This window comes from Mustelus asterias, chromosome 7 (genome assembly GCF_964213995.1).
Source record: "Mustelus asterias chromosome 7, sMusAst1.hap1.1, whole genome shotgun sequence".
NCBI classification, from domain to species: domain Eukaryota; kingdom Metazoa; phylum Chordata; class Chondrichthyes; order Carcharhiniformes; family Triakidae; genus Mustelus; species Mustelus asterias.
The window spans coordinates 14472634-14495601 of record NC_135807.1 but is presented as its reverse complement, the minus strand read 5'-3'; the positions used below and the strand labels follow the sequence as shown (position 1 = coordinate 14495601).

Genomic DNA, 22968 nt, shown 5'->3' with positions numbered 1-22968 from the left:
TAGTGTCGACAAGGGGGGAGCCAGTGGATGCGGTTTATTTGGAAGAAAAGAGGGCGGCACGATGGCACAGTGGTTAGCACTGCTGCGTCACAGCGCCAGGGACACGAGTTCGATTCCAGCCTCAGGTCACTGTCTGTGTCGAGTTTGCACATTCTCCCCGTGTCTGCGTGGGTTTCTTCCGGGTGCTCCGGTTTCCTCCCACAGTCCAAAGATGTGCGGGTTGGGTGCATTGCCCAAACTAAATTGCCCCTTAGTGTCCCAGGATGCGTAGGTTGGAGGGATTAGCTGGGTAAATATGTGGGGTTACGAGGAGAGGGCCTGGGTGGGATTGTTGTTGGTGCCGACTCGATGGGCTGAATGACCTCCTTCTGCACTGTAGGGATTCTATGATTCTAACTGGTCATCAGACAAACTCGGTTTCTCCCCCACAGATAAATGCAACCAGACCCGCTGAGTATTTTCAGTGCTTTCTGTTCTGATTTTTAAGTAGCGCTGGGGAAGGGTTTGAAGGCCATTGTGGGAGACCCTCCGACCCAACATTTCTCTCTGGGGCCTGTAACGTTCACCTCTCCCACAACTGGAAATGACAGGCTGGAGATGTGCAAAGGTGTCAGGAAGGCAGCTGGAAGCACTCATAACTCATTGTTAGCTGCCTGGCCAACCCAATTCACATTGAGTGGACAGGGTTAAGATTTGGCCTGACATCTTGCCTTTCTGCTGGGCACCATGCAGGACTCTGGGCTGTGTGCTGCCATTAGTAACATCAGAATCCAAAGGTAGTTGTAGAGGCAGATACAATTTTGTCTTCTAAAAAGCATTTAGACAGTTACATGGGTAAGATGGGTATAGAGGGATATGGGCCAAATGCGGGCAATTGGGACTAGCTTAGTGGCTAAAAGAAAAAGGGCAGCATGGACAAGTTGGGCTGATGGGCCTGTATCCATGCTGTAAACCTCTACGACTCTATGTTCCTAGAAGCAGGATGCAAGGTGGGTCTATCAATGTCCAGTTGGAGTGGAAGCAGGACCACTGAATAAATCTTCTCACAAGAAATGTCTCATCTGCCTTTGGTCCTCTGTTAAAATTGTACCGTGGTCTTCTTGTCATAATAGGACTCTGACTTACACATTAATGAGGGTTCTGCCTCACTCAGAGTGCATAATTTACCTTTTTAACTTACCCAATTTCCGCTGGCCAAATCATGTTAAAATCCAGCCCGTGTGCTATCAATAAACTGCAATCGCACGCTCCCCCATCAAACCCCAAATCATCTACACGAACAGCAGAACAGGAGTGGGCACAGCCCCCAGGAGGACAGCACAATTGAACCTGCCTTCAAGATTATGACATCCTTTAAGAGGGAATTCCATAAATGTTTGAAGACTAAGGGGCAATGTTTGACGACCTCGCTCGTCCCAAAACTGTAAAATCCCGCCCGAGGTCAATGGATCTTTCCATGGTCCGCCCCTCGCCCGCTCCGATTCCCGTGGAGGGCGGGACGGTAAAATTCCACACCAACTGTGTAAAGGGATATGTGAAATACCAGGAAAATGGGTTGAAACAAAGAATCTCTAGTTGAAGGACTGGCCCCGAGACGGGTGAGGTTAATGACATTACCTCTATCTATGCCGTAATTTCCAAATCTTCACTGACCTGTACTGCAGGAGGCTTGTGGATATAGGTCTACTGTGGTGCTGAGTTCAAGCTCTTAATACAAAAGTAGGGCATGATAAAAAACTGAATTGGACAGGGATCATGCAACACAATGGAAATGTACCCATAGAATCATAGAATCCCGACAGTGCAGAAGGAGGCCATTTGGCCCTTCAAGTCTGCACCGATTCTCCAAAAGAGCTTGATACACACTTGATAGTGAAATAACCCCTATTTATAAAAAAAATCATTCATAGCATTTAAATCCCAAGTTTCAATCTGTTATAAAAACAGACTTTTATTCAGCCCTCAGATCAAAGACAACTGACCCTATAATAGCCCCTTTAGATTGTCGATCAAACTGTGAACTCAGAACCCCAATTGAGATAACAGAGTTTTTTTAAACTCAGCCAACCATTCATAATTGCATAATATTATCCCTTAGGAAATGTCAACAAAGAATTCTATTGAAATTACACAGAGTAATCCATTTTTCTATCCTATACCGCATGGTTTGTCAATCAAAAGCTGTCCAACAGACAGTGTTTTTTAAATTTTCATTAACAGCCTAAACCTGTTATTGTTTTCAACTTTAAAGGCCAGGGGGATTCAAAAATATCAGATCTTGACACTTAAACAGACCTAATCCATCCTGCAAAAGCTTTTATGTCTCTTCTATCAATTCAGAAACCCCACATTGCAGGTTAAGATCCTTGGACTAGCAAATTGGGGCATTTGAACGCAGCACCGAGTTTAAATGGCCCTGCCAAGTTTGGGTTCTTCACCTGTGAGAATCACACCCTGTCTCCTTCCCCTGGCATCAACAATTAGATCTGTTGGACATGGGGATGGGACTTTGCATCTGGGTCCTGCCCACCATTTCTAAATCCATGAAAATACAGTCCTTAGTCACCAGATCACACAGGGAAGAATTAGGGATGTCAGGCTTTACAAACAATTAAATCTTAAGTCCCATATTTGATTCCAAGATAGAATGGAGTTGGGGCTCTAGAGGATAGTAAATGATATTTTACCTGGATACAAGGCTCATGTGATTCATGTTGTCATGGAGATGAGTTTTGCAAGGGGAAGAGTCCATAATGAGCAGTATCGGTTTATAGGCTTTTCATTGAACTTGACAGAAACAAGTCAGTTTGTAAGAATCAGAGAGAGAGAGAAAGATAGAGAAAGAGACAGAAAGGGAGAGAGAAAAAGAAAGACAAAGAGAGTAGAAAGATACAGGTAGCGAGTCCTGCACCTCAAGCAGAAAAAATACTGTCTTTTTTTAGTGATCACGCAGAAGGTGTTTGGAAGCTCATGCTCAGATTGAAGGGATCAAGTTTGTGGGGATTTAAACAAGGCTGGAAGATCTGCCTAGCTTTGGCTAAAGGGACCAAACTCCAGGGTAACCCTCACAATAGAAGCGTGTCTTGAAATTAGAAGTTAACAAAAAGAAGCAGGACCCTAGGAACAGAGAGTAGCATTTGTCTGGTTATAGGAGAATAAAGTGTCTACTTAGGGGACAGAATAAAGTTTAGCCATGGCATGGGATTGTTAGCTGTGTTAAAAGTCAATTTTCTGTAGTTTAATGTTTAAGTTGCCTACCAAATAGTGATTATTCAATGTTGTTTTGAGAGTTTGTTTGTTACAGTAAAAGTCTTAAGGCTTGAAATCTTGTCATGTGATTCTTTCAGTCAGTCACAGGAAATTCAGATATCTTTTTTAAAGTTATTGACCTCTGCGGTGATCGTAACAATCTTCACAGGTAGAGGGAAGCTCCATGGGAATCCAAGCACACCTATAAGACCATAAGACCGTAAGAAATAGAAGCAGAATTAGGCCACTCGGCCCATCAAGTCTGCTCTGCCATTCAATCATGGCTGATATTTTTCTCATCCCCATTCTCCTGCCTTTTCCCCATAACTCCTGATCCCCTTATTAATCAAGGACCTATCTATCTCTGTCTTAAAGACACTCAATGACCTGGCCTCCACAGCCTTCTGTGGCAAAGAGTTCCACAGGTTCACCACTCTCTGGCTGAAGAAATCCCTCCTCATCTCTGTTTTAAAGGATCGCCCCTTTAACCTGAGGTTGTGCCCCCTGGTTCTAGTTTTTCCTACTAGTGGAAACATCCTCTCCACATCCACTCTATCCAGGCCTCGCAGTATCCTGTAAGATCCCCTCTCATCCTTCTAAACTCCAATGAGTACAGACCCAGAGTCCTCAACCATTCCTCATATGACAAGCTCTTCATTCCAGTGATCATTCTTGTGAACCTCCTCTGGACCCTTTCCAAGGCCAGTACAGTAGATACGGGGTCCAAAACTGTTCAGAATACTCCAAATGGGATCTAACCAGAGCCTTATACAGCCTCAGAAGTACATCCCTGCTCTTGTATTCTAGTCCTCTTGACATGAATGCTAACATTGCATTTGCCTTCCTAACTGCCGACTGAACCTGCACGTTAACCTTAAGAGAATCTTGAACAAGGACTCCCAAGTCCCTCTGTGTTTCTGATTTTCTAAGCATTTCCCCAATGCAATAAGCATTTCCATCTCTTCATCATGTTGTACTTACCAGAGACTTGGAACTTTGCCGAGACGGAGGAAGAAACTGCCGCACGTTGGTTGGTGTTTCCTTCTCGATGGAGTGTCTCCTCTGGGGTTGCTTCCTTCGTTCAGGCTGTGGAGTCGAAGAGATGGGCAGGAACATTGGAGGAGCTGTGGACACAATACAAGCATAAATATGGATCTGCCATCCTCAATCTAGCACATCATCTAAGAACCCTTACACTGGGGGTTAAAGGCACGAGTCTTAAGCAAAATAGCAAGAAGTTGACAAGAGAACCTAAGCAACAAGAGGACCTGATACGGACATACAAATTAGGGCACTTGCTCCCTCGAGCCTGCTCTACCATTCAAGAAGATCATGGCTGATTTCAGTTTAACCTCAATCCACATTCCTGTCTACCCCTTGCTTATCAAGTTAAAGTTAAAGTTTATTTATTAGTCACAAGTAAGGCTTACATTAACACTGCAATTAAGTTACTGTGAAAATCCCCTAGTCACCACAGTCCGGTTCCTGTTCGGGTCAATGCACCTAACCAGCCCGTCTTTCAGAATGTGGGAGGAAACCGGAGCACCCAGAGGAAACCCACGCAGACACGAGGAGAACATGCAAACTCCACACAGACAGTGATCCAAGCATGGAATCGAATCCGGGTCCATGGCGCTGTGAAGCAGCAGTGCTAACCACTGTGCTACCGTGCCGGGAGATAGATTCAAGAATCTATCTACCTCTGTCTGAAAGATATTCAAAGATTCTGTCCTAGCCATCAATTGAGGAAGAGAATTCCAAATATCTCACAATCCTCTGAGAGAAAAAGAAACATTTCCCCATCTCAAAGCAGTAGGAGTAGGGTTACAGTCCCTCGAGCCTGCTCCACCATTCAACAAGATGATGGCTGATCTCATTTCAATCTCAACTCCACATTCCTGTCTACCCCTTGCTTATCAAGAAGGTTAAAGGCTGAGGAATCTGTTCCCTGATTTAAACATGCCTCAGACATGTCCATTTCCAGCTTTAACTGGTGACCGCGCCGGCAGGTTAGAACTTTGGATATGATAATAAAACTGCAAGTCTCATTTGTCATTGGCATTTTCGACTTTAATTGCAGTTGGATAGGTTTCCCAAGTATCAGGAATTCTGACTGCTTCATGGCGGTCAGGGCCTTTTGATATCAGGAGGTGAGTTCACTTGACCCATGCCTAGGATGAAGGGCTTACAAGGAAAGGTCGGACAGGTTGGGCCTGTATCCACTGGAGTTCAGAAGAGGTGATCTTACTGAAACATTTAAGCGGGGACTTGATGAGGTGGATGCCTGGAGAATGTTTCCTCTTGAGGTGGAGACAAGAACTAATGGAAGCAGGAAGCAGTTTGAAAATAACAGGTCTCCCATTTAAGAAGGACATGAGGAGAACTTTTTTCTCTTAGAAGGTTGTTAGTCTGTGGAAGTGAAGTATATAAATAACAAGTAACTGAGTCAACGGGGACGATCTTACCAAAAAGATTCTAAGTGTCAAACGAGTGTGCGAATGGGAGAGAATCGCACCCATTTTCTCAGCGAGCTCTCAGACACGATCTTATGCCACTTAGTGCAACAAAAGAGACAAAGTGTGATTCACGCCAGTAGGGGGAGTGGATGGAGTCTATTCTCGCCGGAAAGCTGGCAGCCTACAGCTAGAGGGCACCCATTGTGCATGCATCAATCTCTCAGTGTTGTGTGTACAAGTGTACACATAACAGAGAGAGATCTGTCACTCTCCTTAACCCCTGGATATCGGCAGCCTCCCCCCAACCCTGGACATCACCCCCTGTCCCAATTGCTGGCTTCCCCGACTCATTGCTGTCCTCCCCGGTTGATCGCTGACCTGATACCCCTACTCCAGCTGATCACCACTTCAAAATCCCCACCATCACCCCCACCAATCTCTGCCCTGATAGCCCCTCCGCCTTGGCCGATCCCTGATTGCAGAGTGTGCAGCTTCCCTCCACCCACCTCCCCTTAGGCCCTGCCTCTTTGGCTCTGCCTGGTGCCCAGTGGGCAGTGCCAGGGTGCCCAGTAGGCTGTGCCAGACTGGCAGTGACAGGGTGCCAGGCTAGCACTGTCAGGGTCCAAAGCTGGCACTGCCCAAGGGGCACTGCCACTGACCACCAGGGGGCCTCAATGGCCTCCGGTCCCACCGGCGAGGCCATCACGACAGGTCCCCGTTGCTGGGCATTATATGTGATCCTCATCGGTGAGGACCCCCATTGGGGAGTCTGTTAAGGCAGGTGAGCCCGGACAATTGCGTCCCGGGCACGTGGCTGATCACGCCAGCTTCACTGTACCGACTGTATTGCGAGAGGCGGGAAACTGGGTGTGAAGCCAGTTTTTAGCCTCTTGTGTGATCTTACCGGCTCACCGTGCCAGTTGACTGGCACTACAAGCCGTTAAGATCGTCCCCAAAGAAACAAGAGTCTGGAGAAATGGGGAGCGGAACACGCTGAATGCATAAAATGATGCTCAATTGATCCAATTAACTTTTAAGGTTTGGCATGAAGTTTGTTTGCAGTAATCAAAGTTTAAGTGATCTTTAACTCCTGAGTTCTGACTACCTTGATTCCAACCGTGTAATTTGATTAATGTGGTGCAGCTGTGCTATTGATAAAGGAACGGACAAAATCCCGCAAGATAGTGTTCCATGAAATTAAATGTTAAGTTAATGAGGCTACAGGTATTGTTAAATCTGTAACTAAGGCACCAAAGGGACTGGTTGTTGGGGAACTGAGAAGTCACTGAGTTAATAGCTTGAGAAAAAGAATTGGCAATGGGAGAGGATCAAAACTTGAAGAGGCTAAGAGACAACTGGCCAATCGCCGAGCCTCGGGAAAGGCGGGTTCAGCCCCCTCCCCCCGGCTGATCACAGGGGCAGTTAGCATCGAGCGGGGTATAAGAAACTGTGCCCCGAGGTAATCGCTAGCTAGCTCAGGACTTGGTGATCAGCGGGGCACAACTGATCCCTCGCTTTGTTCTGACTCTCGGACAAGCCCACGCAAGTTTACACAGGTGAAGACGGGAGTTTCAGACTTACTGAGTGTTAGATTTTTAGAGTGCTGAATGAACATGCTGTGCGCAATCAATAATTTGGTTGTCTTGAGTTGTTGACACCCAGAGTAAACCTCCGAACCAGAAGGGATGGTAGTAACTTACAAAATGCATTCCTTTTATTCAGTTGCAGTTGAGACAACACCATGATCTTATCGAATGGCACAGCAGGCTTGAAAGATCGACTGATCGCTGCTTCTGTGTCCCATTTTCTTATTACTGATGCCTCCTGGATCTGGAGCTGAGAAACCTCCACGATCAGCGATCCAATCCATTTCTACCCCGATCATCAACTATCCCCCGCTCCACCAAAGCCTCTAATCCCAGCCTCCGACCTGCCCCTCCAACACCACCAAGCCTCCGATCCACCTCCGCAACACCATCGCACCACCCCACTTTCCCAGCACGGGCCTCCACTCTCCTCCCTCAAGCCTCCAACCCTTCCATTCCGCTTCTTCATCACAGGGTCTCTAACCTCCCTCCCTGGCCTCCGAACCACCATCCCTCAGGCTCCTGACCATCCCCACTCTCTCTTGGATTAGTAGCCCACTCGATTGCCCCTCTCCACCCCAATCCCTGATTGCAGGGTGTGCAGCTCCCCCCCTGCCCACCTCCCCTTAGGCCCTGCCCCATCATGGTCCCGCCAACCCCCAGAAGCCCCATCCAATCATGGCCCCACCCCCTTCCCTTAGGCTCCGTCCCTTGGCACTGCCTGGTGCCCAGTGGGCAGTGCCAGGATGCCCAGTGGGCAGTGCCAGACTAGCAGTGACGGGGTGCCAGGCTGGCACTGCCGGGGTGCCAGGCTGGCAGTACCTGGTTGGCACTGCCCAAGGGGCTTTCTTTCTTCTCCCCAGTTTAACCTCTGATTGTGCCCTGCCCGCTCGCCTCAGTTGCAGACTCACCCGCTGTTCCAAACCTTTCTCACCAGCTCCCTGCCTGACTGCAAGCCCAGTCTGTTAATCTGGCTGCTCTTCAGGCAGGGAAAACAATTGGTATCATCCCAGAGACATTATAGAGTTAAAACTCCACAGGATGTGAGAGAGAATTCTGAATTCAGAGTTCCCTGTGGCTTTCTGAGCAACCTGTTGGTCAGATAATGACAAATCAGCCCAGTACAGCTATGTGAGCTCGCTAATATGTAATTGTCTACCAGGACTCTAGGGGTGGGATTTTCCAGCTGTTCCAGTCAGCGGGATCTTCCGTTCCCGCCACGGTGACCCCGCGCTGTGGTTTCCCCGGTGGTGGAGGGTGCGGACAACGGGGAACCCTGGTGAGAGTGGCGGGACTGGAACATACCATCGCTAGCCCATGGCAAACCGTCTCCGCCACTGTAGCACACACCACGGGAAAGGGGAATCTGGCCCAGCGTGTGAGAGTGTATAACCAGATCCCACCGTGCTTACTCTTTTTGCCACTCGGAGTCTCCGGGGAGCTGTCTTCCACCTTAAATGTTGATCCGCTGGAACTGCTCCTCAGCATCTTAATCCTGTCCTCCTGTCAAACAGATCAAACATCATGAGACCAAAGGAAGGCATAAAGGAGGAACATTCTGCTGGGGGATCCCCAGACAGGGCAGTACACTTTATTTTCAATCAGGTATGGTATGTGTGACTCAGGACAGTTGATTCACAGATTGTACCCTGTGTTGGGACGTTTGTCGAATTGCTCACAGGGAGATTTTTGATTTGATTTGATTTATTATTGTCATGTGTATTAGTATACAGTGAAAAGTATTACAAAGAACAAAGAACAGTACAGCACAGGAACAGGCCCTTCGGCCCTCCAAGCCTGCGCCGATCACGTTGTCCTATCTAGACCAACCGCTCATATCCCTCTATTCCCCATCTGTTCATGTGCCTTTCAAGATAAGTCTTAAATGTGGCTAACCTAACTGCCTCAACCACCTCACTTGGCAGCGCATTCCAGGTCCCCACCACCCTCTGTGTAAAAAATCCCCCCGCACATCTCCACTGAACCTTTCCCCCCTTATCTTGAACTTGTGCCCCCCTTGTAATTGTCATTTCTGCTCTGGGAAAAAGGTTCCAACTGTTCACCCTATCTATACCTCTCATAATTTTATAAACTTCTATCAGGTCGCCCCTCAGCCTCCATCTTTCCAGGGAGAACAATCCCAGTTTATTCAATCTCTCCTCATAGCTAATACCCTTCATACCAGGCAACATCCGGATAAACCTTTTCTGTACTCTCTCCAAAGCCTCCACGTCCTTCTGGGTTGTGTGGGGAGCGGAATTGAACACAGTATTCCAAATGTATTGCTTCTGGCACGCTGTACAGACAAAGCATACCACACATAGAGAAGGACAGAGTGCAGAATGTAGTGTTACAGTCATAGCTAGGTTGTAGAAAAAAATCAACTTAATGCAAGGTAGGTCCATTCAAAAGTCTGACAGCAGCAGGGAAGAAGCTGTTCTTGAGTCGGTTGGTACGTGTCCTCAGACTTTTGTATCTTTTTCCCGACGGAAGAAGGTGGAAGAGAGAATGTCCGGGGTGCGTGGGGTCCTTAATTATGCTGGCTGCATTTCCGAGGCAGGGGGAAGTGTAGACAGAGTCAATGGGTGGGAGGCTGGTTTGAGTGATGGACTGGGCTTCGTTCACAACCCTTTGTAGTTTCTTGCGGTCTTGGACAGAGCAGGAGCCATACCAAGCTGTGATACAACCAGAAAGAATGCTTTCTATGGTGCATCTGTAAAAGTTAGTGAGAGTCGTAGCTGACATGCCAAATTTCCTTAGTCTTCTGAAAAAGTAGAGGTGTTGGTGGGCTTTCTTAACTATAGTGTCGGCATGGGGGGACCAGGACAGGTTGTTGGTGATCTGGACACCTAAAAACTTGAAGCTCTCAACCCTTTCTACTTCGTCCCCGTTGATGTAGACAGGGGCCTGTCCTCCGCTATGCTTCCTGAAGTCGATGACTATCCCCTTCGTTTTGTTGACATTGAGGGAGAGATTATTGTCTTCCTGCTAGCTATTGTCTTCTTAGCAAAAGCAACTGTCCATAATGATAGAATCATTACAGCGCAGAGGAAGGCCATTCTGCTCATCTTATTTGTGCTGGTTCCCCTAGGGAGCGATGCACATATTGCTGCTCCCTCTGCCCGCCCTCGCCCACATTCCAGCACACAGCTCCCTTTACAGCTATTTAGAAAATTTAGAAATGCAGGAACAAGTACAGCACCAGAGGCCATTCTGCCCATTGTGTCCACGTCAGCCTGAAAATTGCTGGGCAAACTGCTCGCAAGGAGTTCCTGGTAGCGATAGTCTTCATTTTCCAGCACTCGGTCCATAGCCCTGCAGAGGCTCAAGTGGCCCCTCACTCGCCTAGGTTGTCCATTCCTGCTCTAAGCCATCAAGCTGCGTATTCAATATCCATGGAAGAGAAGGAATTTGCACTGGTTGGGAACCACCTCACCGGAAAAGCATTGCCCACGCCACTTAGCAGGAGATAGCTAACTCTGTTTTTTAAAAGTTTATTTATTTATGTACACTGACATTAACACTTCAATGAAATTACTGTGGAAGTCTCCTAGTCGCCACACTTCGACGCCTGTTCGGATACACTGAGGGAGAATTTTGCATGACCAATGCTTCCAACCAGCATGTCTTTTGGAGCGTGGGAGGAAATCGGAGCACTCGGAGGAAACCCACGCAGACACGGGGAGAACGTGCAAACTCTGCACAGGCAGTGACCAAAGTCGGGAATCGAACCCGGGTCCCTGGCGCTGTGAGGCAGCAGTGCCAACCACTGTGCCACGATGGAGGAATCTCCTCCAACCCCAAATCCCTTCGAGATATTTGCACTACTTCAATTTTAGCCTCTTGTGTATTACTGAGGAGGAGGTTGAAGGGCTGAGTCCCATTGTACGGAGACCAACACAAACTTGCATTCGTATAGTACCCATAACACAGTAAAATGGCCCAAGGCACTTCACAGGAGCATTATCCGATTGAAATGTATGAAACTCTGACAGGGCTGGGCAGACTGGAGGCAGGGATGATGTTTTCTTTGGCTGGGGATGTCCAGAACAAGGGCTTACAGTCTCAGGATACAGGGTAGGCCAATTAGGGCTGAGAGGGACCTACTCCTCCTCCTAATCCATACTTTTGGCTGCTCATAAAAAAGGGAATTTATGTTATATTAATTCACAGTTTGGACACCAGGTGGCACATTCTACTTGAGGAAAACAAATTATGTTGGTAATTGTTCAAAATCTGGTCTACAGCAGAAATCAAATAAACACATCAGAACATCAGCTTCGACAGACACAAAGGCAGGTTAATACTTTGGATATAAACTCTTTGTTGGGAAGAGCACAGACAAGTAGGATTAGTTTTGAGTTCCTCAATCACGAAGACCCAGAACGGAATAGACGCAATGGGCCAAGACCCAGAACGGAATACACGCAATGGGCCGAAAGATCTTCACTTGTTCAGTAGACGCCTTTCAGGAATAGAAACAGGGAGAGAAAAGACTCGACATGGGGGGAGGGGGTGAAGAACATGAGCTGAAGGTCAAAGGTCGTGTATATTGCTGAAGGTCAACGGTCGTGTATATTGAATGGATTCACTAGCCTGTGAATTGAAGTATTTTTAAGGCTGAGAGAGGAGAAAAAGTGCACAATTATATAAAACCATCATGGCGGTTAAGTGAATTGGAGAGCCAAAAGAGGTTGTGGTCCAAAGACAAGCAGGTTAGGTGAATTTGCCATGATAAAGTGCCCCTTAGTGTCCCAAGATGTATAGGTTAGATGGATTGGCCATGGTAAATTGCCCTTTAGTGTCCCAAAAAGGGCAAAAAGTGGGGAATTGACATTGGCAGAAGAAAGTAAGAAGCAGGGAATGATCTAAAATGGCAAAAGTCAATGTTCAGACCTGAGGGCTGCAACATGTCAAGGGTGAAGATGAGGTTCTTCATGTCTATTCGCTACATTTTTATATCATTCTAAAACGTAAAGCCCAGTCTATTCCTGAGAGTGTCACCTTTGTGCCTTTTCCCCCGGCCCCAGTTGTTTATGCTGATTTTTATTCGATTTGCACTAGTTTTTAAGTACAGGGACATGTTAATAAGATCCTTGGGAAAGTTCAGCGGGAAGCTGTAGACAGTGCAAATTGCTGGTTACACCTTCAGTTGTTATTTCTAGACTCCTGGATTTGCTGCTCACTGCTTCAGTCAGGGTCCTGTCACCGGGAGGTTTAACTCTTCCCCGCCCCATCCGCAGTGAAAGCTTCGTGGGAGCATTTCCTGCCTTCATACCCTGGTACAGCATGGAGCAGGGGGAACGTTGGAATTTCATGCAGGATCCACGCAGGATGCAACTACCTGACAATAATCTGCACCATCGCACCTCCAGTCGCCGGAATATACAGGTAGCACGGGTCATATAGAATCATAGAATCACTACAGTGCAGAAGGAGGCCATTCGGCCCATTGAGCCTGCACCAACAACAATCCCATTCAGGCCCTAGCCCCATAACCCCATGTATTTACCCTGCTAATCCCCCTGACACTAAGGGGCAATTTATCATGGCATCAATCCATCTAACCCGCACATCTTTGCACTGTGGGAGGAAACCGGAGCACCCGGAGGAAACCTATGCAGACACGGGGAGAACGTGCAAACTCCACACTGTCAGTGACCCAAGACCGGAATCGAACCCAGGTTCCTGGCGCTGTGAGGCAGCAGTGCTAACCACTGTGCCGCCCTGTATGAGAACTTGTCTGATGTATATGTAAGATAATGTGCTCCACCAAACAGGTCATTGAGAAGCTCTGTCCGCCACTGCACGAGGACCTGCAGCTTCCTCCTGCTGCCTCTGTATCGAGTTGTTGACAAAGGAGGAAATGTTTGACCAGCTGAGCGATCGTAACATCTTGTCAAGGATCGGATTAAACTTCCCTTGTTGGAGCTGCTTCATTGTGATCTGAGACATGGGACAATGATCTGTGATGGTGCGTCAGCCTCTGAACTCTGTTCTTGATCGATTCTTCCCTGCAAACACCATCAATCTGCGCCCAATTGAATCTTCATGCAGAGGCCAGCTCAGTGGTTGCAGATCCTGTCTGCTATCTATTCAGGACACATTCCACAGGCTCTGGAGGTAACTCTATAGAACTGACACTTCTCTCATTTCTTTTGAAGGATGGATTTTTCTCCTTGCCCTGATACAGCATAAGACCATAAGACCATAAGACATAGGAGCGGAAGTAAGGCCATTCGGCCCATCGAGTCCACTCCACCATTCAATCATGGTTGATTTCAACTCCATTTACCCGCTCTCTCCCCATAGCCCTTAATTCCTCGAGAAATCAAGAATTTATCAATTTCTGTCTTGAAGACGCTCAACGTCTCGGCCTCCACAGCCCTCTGTGGCAATGAATTCCACAGACCTACCACTCTCTGGCTGAAGAAATTTCTCCTCATCTCTGTTCTAAAGTGACTCCCTTTTATTCTAAGGCTGTGCCCCCGCGTCCTAGTCTCCCCTGCTAATGGAAACAACTTCCCTACGTCCATCCTATCTAAGCCGTTCATTATCTTGTAAGTTTCTATCAGATCTCCCCTCTGGTGGATGACCCAGCGAATGTGTCAACAATATACTCATTCATAAACTTTTGCAAATAAACTCTTCAAAAATAATCTTTAAATACCTCCTCTACTCTACCAGAAATTTCCTCAAAGCTGCTCCTATACCTGCTGCCGCAACGGTACCGGAAAAATCCAATCTTACGTTGCTCGGAGATGACTCCTGACCTTCTGGTCTTCTTCTTAGTGGGTACACCACTAGTAACTGGACTCGAGGATGAATATTTCCCACCAACCACCACCCTCTGTTTTCTTACAGCTAGCCAATTCCTGATCCATTGTAACTATATTTTTAACATTCTGAAATGGACCATTCCTGGCCAATTCCTGATCCAAACCACTGAATCACCCTCAATCTCATGTGTCCGTATTTTCTGCAAAAGCTTACCATGGGGAACCTTATCAAACGCTTTGCTGAAATCCATATACACCACATCAACCGCTTTACCCTCATCCACCTTTTTGGTCACCTTCTCAAAGAACTCAATAAGGTTTGTGAGGCACGACCTACCCTTCACAAAACCGTGCTGACTATCCCTAATCAAATTATTCCTTTCCAGGTGATTAGAAATCCTATCTCTTATAATCCTTTTCAAAACTTTGCCCACAACAGAAGTAAGGCTGACTTGGAAATATATCGCCATTCCTTCGCAGTCGCTGGGTCAAAATGTTAGAACTTCCTCCCTAATGGCATTGTGGGTCAACCCACAGCACGTGGACTGCAGCTTAGAGTCATAGAGGTTTACAGCATGGAAACAGGCCCTTCGGCCCAACTTGTCCATGCCGCCCTTTCTTTTTTAAAACCCCTAAGCTAATCCCAATTGCCCGCATTTGGCCCATATCCCTCTATACCCATCGTACCCATGTAACTGTCTAAATGCTTTTTAAAAGACAAAATTGTACCCGCCTCTACTACTACCTCTGGCAGCTTGTTCCAGACACTCACCACCCTCTGTGTGAAAAAATTGCCCCTCTGGACACTTTTGTATCTCTCCCCTCTCACCTTAAACCTATGCCCTCTAGTTTTAGATTCCCCTACCTTTGGGAAAAGATATTGACTATCTAGCTGATCTGTGCCCCTCATTATTTTATAGACCTCTATAAGATCACCCCTCAGTCTCCTACGCTCCAGAGAAAAAAGTCCCAGTCTATCCAGCCTCTCCTTATAACTCAATCCATCAAGTCCCGGTAGCATCCTAGTAAATCTTTTCTGCACTCTTTCTAGTTTAATAATATCCTTTCTATAATAGGGTGACCAGAACTGCACACAGTATTCCAAGTGTGGCCTTACCAATGTCTTGTACAACTTCAACAAGACATTCCAACTCCTGTATTCAATGTTCTGACTGATGAAACCAAGCATGCCGAATGCCTTCTTCACCACTCTGTTCCACCTGTGACCCCACTTCAAGGAGCTATGAACATGTACCCCTAGATCTCTTTGTTCTGTAAGTCTCCCCAACGCCCTACCATTAACTGAGTAAGTCCTGCCCTGGTTCAATCTACCAAAATGCATCACCTCGCATTTGTCTAAATTTAACTCCATCTGCCATTCGTCAGCCCACTGGCCCAATTGATCAAGATCCTGTTGCAATCGGAGGTAACTTTCATCACTGTCCACTATGCCACAAATCTTAGTGTCATCTGCAAACTTACTAACCATGCCTCCTATATTCTTATCCAAATCATTAATATAAATGACAAATAACAGTGGGCCCAGCACTGATCCCTGAGGCACACCGCTGGTCACAGGTCTCCAGTTTGAAAATCAACTCTCTACAACCACCCTCTGGTTCTGTCAGGAAGCCAATTTTGTATCCATTTAGATACCTCACCCTGGATCCCGTGAGATTTAACCTTCTGCAACAGCCTACTATGCAGTATCTTGTCAAAGGCCTTGTTAAAGTCCATGTAGACAAAATCAACTGCATTGCCCTCATCTACCTTCTTGGTTACCCCTTCAAAAAACTCAATCAAATTTGTGAGACATGAGTTTCCACTCACAAAGCCATGCTGACTGTCCCTAATCAGTCCTTACGTCTCTAAATGCCTGTAGATCCTACCTCTCAAAATACCTTCCAACAATTTACCCACCACAGATGTGAGGCTCACTGGCCTGTAGTTCCCAGGCTTTTCCCTGCAGCCCTTTTTAAACAAAGGCACAACATTTGCCACTCTCCAATCTTTAGGCACCTCACCCGTGACTATCGATGATTCAAATATCTCTGCTAGGGGACCTGCAATTTCCTCCCTAGCCTCCCACAATGTCCTGGGATACATTTCATCAGGTACCGGGGATTTATCTACCTTGATGCGCTTTAAAACTTCCAGCACCTCTTTCTCTGTAATATGTACACTCCTCAAGACATCACTATTTATTTCCCCAAGTTCCCTAACATTCATGCTCTCCTCAACAGTAAATACTGATGAGAAATATTCATTTAGGACCTCACCCATCTCTTGTGGATCTGCACATAGATGACCTTGTTGATCTTTAAGAGGCCCTACTCTCTCCCCTGTTACTCTTTTGCCCTTTATGTATTTGTAGAAGCTCTTTGGATTCTCCTTAGCCTTTTCTGCCAAAACAACCTCGTGTCCCCTTTTTGCCCTCCTGATTTCTCTCTTAACTCTACTCCTATACCCCCTATACTCTTCAAGGGATTCACTTGATCCCAGCTGCCTATGCATGTCATGTGCCTCTTTCTTCTTCTTGACCAGGGCCTCAGTATCCCGAGTCATCCAGGGTTCCCTACTTCTGCCAGCCTTGCCCTTCACTCTTAGAGGAATGTGTTTACCCTGAACCCTGGTTAACATACTTTTGAAAGCGTGCCACTTACCAGACGTCCCTTCACCTTCCCACAGACTCCCCCAACCAACTTTTGAAAGTTCCTGCCTGATACCATCAAAATTGGCCTTGCCCAATTTAGAATTTTAACTTTTGGGCCAGACCTATCATTCTCCATAGCTATCTTAAAACCAATAGAATTATGGCCACTGGTCCCAAAGTGATCCCTCACTAACACTTCTGTCACCAACCCTTCCTTATTTCCCAAGAGGAGGTCAAGTTTTGCCCCCTCTCTAGTCGGGCCATCCACATACTGAATGAGAAATTCCTCCTGAATACACTCAACAAATTTCTCTCCATCCAACCCTCTGATACTATGGCTGTCCCAGTCAATGTTGGGAAAGTTAAAATCTCTGACTATTACCACCCTATTTTTCTTGGAGCTATCTGTAATCTCCTTACATATTTGCTCCTCAATTTCCCGCTGACTATTTGAGGGCCTATAGTACAACCCTATCAAAGTGATTTCCCCCTTCTTATTTCTCAGTTCTACCCATATAGACTCAGTGGCCGAACCCTCGGATATATCCCCTCTCAGTACGGCCGTGATGCTTTCCCTAATCAAAAGTGCAACTCCCCCTCCTCTCTTACCTCCTGTTCTATCTTTCCTATAGCATCTGTACCTGGAACATTGAGCTGCCAGTCCTGTCCCTCCCTTAGCCATGTTTCAGTAATTGCTATAATATCCCAGTCCCACGTACCCATCCATGGCCTGGGTTCATCTGCCTTGCCCGTCAGGCCTCTTGCATTGAAATAAATGCAGTTTAATCTGGATTTCCCTTGCTCTCTGTCTTGCTTTTGCCTGAACAGTCTGGTACTAGGATTACTGACAATGCCTTTACTACTTAATGTGCTCTCTTTAACTTCTGTGCTGTTCTCAACCTTCTCTTCTGTCTCCCTACTGCTTTGGGTCCCACCTTCTTGCCTTCAAACCAGTTTAAACCCTCCCGAGTGGCTCTCGCAAATCTTCCTTCCAGCATGTTAGTCCCCCTCCAGTTCAGATGTAACCCGTCCCTCTTGAACAGGTCAGAACTTCCCCAGAAAAGATCCCAATGATCCAAAAATCTAAATCCCTGCCCCCTGCACCAACTCTCAAGCCAGGCATTCATCTGCCTAATCCTCCTATTCATACTCTCGCTAGCACGTGGCAGCGGTAGTAGTCCTGAAATTACTACCTTCAAGGTCCTGCACTTTAGCCTTCTGCCTAACTCTCTATATTCACATTTCAGGACCTCATCCCTTTTCCTACCTGTGTCGTTGGTACCAATATGTACAACGACCTCTGGCTGCTCACCCTCCCCCTTAAGAATGTCCTGCAAGCGCTCAGAGACGTCCTTGACCCTGGCACCAAGGAGACAACACACCATCCTGGAGTCTCAATTGCGGCCACAGAAACGCCTCTCTGTGCCTCTAACTAGCGAGTCCCCTATTACTACTGCTCGCTTGCTCTTTGCCCGACCCTGTCTCACAGCAGAACCAGTTGTGGTGCCACAGGCCTGGCTGCTGCTGGTATCTCCCCCTGACAGGCTATCCCCTTCAACAGCATCCAAAACGATATACCTGTTTGAAAGGGGAACAGGCACAGGAGACTCCTGCACTACCTGCCTGCCTCTCCTGGCGGTCTACCATCTACCTGACTGAACCTGTGGTGTGACAACCTCCCTGTAACTAGTGTCTATCACACTCTCTACTTCCTGTATGCTCCACAGTGCATCCACCTGTTGCTCCAACCGAACAATGCGGTCTGTGAGGAGCTGCAACTGGACACACTTCCTGCAGACAAAGTTGTCAGGGAGACTAGATTGCTCCCTAATTGCCCACATCTGGCAGGAGGAGCATGCCACTGCCATATTGCCCTTATACAGGTAAAAGGATAAAAGCATCTCAACTCACCTCTCCCTTGCTTCTGGTCCTCCTGCCAACTTTCTTTTTGGTTAGAGGGAGGGAGGGAGGGAAACACTGATGTAGTGTTTGGGGTTTTACTGTCCCTTCACAGCAGCTCCTCCACAAACCACCCTCTGGTCGCAGTGACTGCACTTATGCACTTTTCAAGAAGGCGGCTCACTACCACCTCCTCAAGGGCAACTAGGGATGGGCAATAAATGCTGGCCAACCAGTGATGCCCATGTCCCACGAATGAATTTTAAAAATGTTGATCCGATTGCTCTTATATCATGGCTTTGATCTTAGTCCACCTTCCCAAACCCTTCTGCCTGCTATTCTTTATAATGTCCCCCCCCCCCCCCCTCCCCCCCCGACCCCCTGCCGCCAGCCAGTTCAACTAAAGCTGTTATAAACGCTGCTGAGATGACATCAAGCCGGGGTTTGGGGCGGGAGGGTGCTGGAAATCCGAATGGGGGGGGGGGGGGGGGGGGGGAGGAATACAGCAGGGAAGCCCGCTAACGATATGTCAATGTTTGGTAATAGGGTCTCTGATCTTTCATGGCGGGAATCCCATTCTAACGTTGGGTGGGCAGTTGGGGGGCGGGGGGGTGGAGTATTGGGAATGGAAAATCCCACGGGCGTAAAAGCTATTTGGGGACTCCCACAGGATTCTCTGTCCTCCCCCCCCCCCCCCGGGCCACCGGCTTTCCTCTCCATGGAGCAGAGAATCCCGGCCTCTGTCTAAGCAGGAGATTATTTCCAGTGTTTATCAATGTCTGCTCTCTCGGGTTTACTGTTTATTGATGCTTGGTTTCTGTTCAGTTTCTGTTTCTCCAGCAGATTTGACAATAGCGCACAGAAAAACACAATCACACACTGAACAATTCAACGCTACATCGATAGTCTGAATTGGTGCCATAGAAACAGTTCACACAAGGAAACCTCAGATGATCAAAGCGTAAACACTTCCAAAGGGACGGCTTTAAAAAGTAAACACATCAAAGTGGAACATTGTTCATTCTATTACACACATTGAACAACTCAGAACTGTTTCATAGTACATTCACCATGACTGATCTAACTGGGAATGTGAACTCCTGCACGGTGGCACAGTGGTTAGCACTGCTGCCTCACAGTGCCAGGGACCCGGGTTCGATTCCTGGTTAGGTCACTGTCTGTGTGGAGTTTGCAAATTCTCCCCGTGTCTGCCTGGGTTTCCTCCGGGTGCTCCCTTTTCCCCCCACACTCCAAAGATGTGCAGGTTGGGTTGATTGGCCATGCTAAATGTGTGAGTTTACAGGGCAGGGAAGGGGGCCTGAGTAAGATGCTCTTAAACAGCACACACTCACGGGAACATCCCCAGCTGCAAGTTCCCCTCCAAGCCACACACCATCCTGACTTGGAAATATATCACCGTTCCCTCACTGTCACTGGGTCAAAATCTTGGAATTCTCTCCCGAACAGCACTGTGGGTGTACCTACACTAAATGGGATGCAGCCATTTAAGAAGGCAGCTCACCACCACCTTCTCGAGGGCAATTAAAGATGGACATTAAATGCTGGCCTAGCCAGTGAGACAGAAACAAAGAAACTAGAAGCAGGAGGAGGCCATTCGGCCTTTCGAGCCTGCTCAGCCATTCATCTTCATCATGGCAGATCATCGAATTCAATATCTTGATCCCGGTTTGCCAATGATAAAGCAAAAGAGAAGCACCAAATAGGGATCCCACCATAAGACATAGGAGCAGAAATAGGCTATTTGGCCAGATGTGGGCAATGGGGACTAGCTTAGTAGTTAAAAAAAAGGGGCGGCATGGACAAGTTGGGCCAAAGGGCCTCTTTCCATGCTGTAATCCTCTATGACTCTGTCTCGTGCGACCTTGATGCTGGCTATTCGGCCCATCATGTCGGTGCAGACTCGATGGGTCGAATGGCTTCTTCTGCACTGTAGGGATTGTGTGATTCTATGAACAATGACAAACAAGCAGGATTTTGAAAATCACAACACAAGTCATTGCAAATTACGATAGCATTACAATTTGATTAAATTGGATGACTGTTGTCTACCTAAAATTCACACAACAGGAACTCCACTCTGTGAGGGGATCAAGAGATATGGGCACAAGATAGGCATGGTACATTTGCTCAAAGGAGGTTGCAAGGATTGTCCCAGCAATAACAGACTAGTCAGTTTAACTTCAATAGTGGGCAATCTTCCAGAAACAATTATTTGGGATAGATTTAGTAGTCACATGGAAAAATGTGAGTTGATTAGGAAGAGCCAGCATGATTTGTAAAGGGGAAAGCTGGTTTAACTAGCTGGAGCTTTTTGAGAAGATAACAAAAGGGTCGATCAGGGTAATGCGGTTGATGTGGTGTACGTGGACTTTCAGAAGGTATTCGACACAGTGCCACACAAGAGACTTGTGAGGAAAATTATAGCTCACAGAATGAAAGGGACAGTAGCAACCTGGGTAAAAGATTGACTGAATATTAGGAAGCGGAGAGTAACAGTTAATGGGTATTTCTTTTGGCCGGAAGGAGGTTTGTAGTGGTATTCTTACTTTTCCTGATGTATATTAATGATCCAGATCTTAGTGTGCAAGGGACAGTTTCAAAGTTTGCAAATTACACAAAACCTGGAAGTATTGTAAATTGTGAGGAGGCAGTGTAGAACTTCAATGAATAAGCTGATGGAGTGGGCAGATAGATGACAGATGAAGTTCTGTGTGGAGAAGTCTGAGTTGAACATGGTAGGAAGAATATGGAGAGACAATATAAAATAAACAATAAAATTCTTAAAGGGGTGCAGGGGCAGAGAGACCTGGGTGGGTAGATGAGTAGATTATCGAAGGTGGATCAGGTGGAGAGAGCAGTTAATAAAGCAGATAGTATTCTGGGCTTTATTAATAGGAGCATAGAGAACAGGAGCAAGGAGATTATGCTGAACTTATACAAGAACTAATACAGATGGGAAATATACAGTAAATGGCAGAACCCTTAAGAGCATTGATTGGCAAAGGGATCTGGGTGTTCAGTACACAGGCAGGCCACTGAAAGTGGCAATGCAGGTGGAGAAGGTAGTCAAGAAGGCATACGGCATGCTTGCTTTCATTGGCCGGGGCATTGAGTTTAAAAATTGGCAAGTCATGTTGCAGCTTTATAGAACCTTAGTTAAGCTACACTTGGAATATAGTGTTCAATTCTGGTCGTCACGCTACCAGAAGGATGTGGAGGCTTTGGAGAGGGTACAGAAAAGATTTACCAGGATGTTGCCTGGTATGGAGGGCATGAGCTATGAGGAGAGGTTGGAGAAACTCACTGGAATGACAGAGGTTGAGGGGCGACCGGATAGAAAGATTATGAGGGGCATAGACAGAGTGGATAGTCAGAAGCTTTTTCCCAGGGTGGAAGAGTCAATTACTAGGGGCATAGGTTTAAGGTGTGAGGGCAAGGTTTAAAGGAGATGTATGAACATAGAACATAGAACATAGAACATTACAGCGCAGAACAGGCCCTTCGGCCCACGATGTTGCACCGACCAGTTAAAAAAAAAACTGTGACCCTCCAACCTAAACCAATTTCTTTTCGTCCATGAACCTATCTACGGATCTCTTAAACGCCCCCAAACTAGGCGCATTTACTACTGATGCTGGCAGGGCATTCCAATCCCTCACCACCCTCTGGGTAAAGAACCTACCCCTGACATCGGTTCTATAACTACCCCCCCTCAATTTAAAGCCATGCCCCCTCGTGCTGGATTTCTCCATCAGAGGAAAAAGGCTATCACTATCCACCCTATCTAAACCTCTAATCATCTTATATGTTTCAATAAGATCCCCTCTTAGCCGCCGCCTTTCCAGCGAAAACAATCCCAAATCCCTCAGCCTCTCCTCATAGGATCTCCCCTCCATACCAGGCAACATCCTGGTAAACCTCCTCTGCACCCTCTCCAAAGCCTCCACATCCTTCCTGTAATGTGGGGACCAGAACTGCACACAGTACTCCAAGTGCGGCCGCACCAGAGTTGTGTACAGTTGCAACATAACGCTACGACTCCTAAATTCAATCCCCCTACCAATAAACGCCAAGACACCATATGCCTTCTTAACAACCTTATCTACTTGATTCCCAACTTTCAGGGATCTATGCACACATACACCTAGATCCCTCTGCTCCTCCACACTATTCAAAGTCCTCCCGTTAGCCCTATACTCAACACATCTGTTATTCCTACCAAAGTGAATTACCTCACACTTCTCCGCATTAAACTCCATCCGCCACCTCTCGGCCCAACTTTGCAACCTGTCTAAGTCTTCCTGCAAACTACGACACCCTTCCTC

General features: G+C 47.0%; 1 protein-coding gene across 3 annotated transcripts in view; it reads right to left on the bottom strand.

Moving 5' to 3' along the window:
* LOC144495572 (protein spire homolog 1-like) overlaps window positions 1-22968 on the bottom strand; it is a 266677-nt gene that overhangs the window by 47373 nt on the left and 196336 nt on the right. For all 3 annotated transcript variants that reach the window (XM_078215700.1, XM_078215699.1, XM_078215701.1), the window contains exons 11-12: window positions 8704-8794; window positions 4231-4373 (exon numbers count right to left, since the gene is read on the bottom strand). In XM_078215700.1, the coding sequence (XP_078071826.1) occupies window positions 4231-4373; window positions 8704-8794 (234 nt within the window). The remainder of the gene's footprint in view (window positions 1-4230; window positions 4374-8703; window positions 8795-22968) is intronic.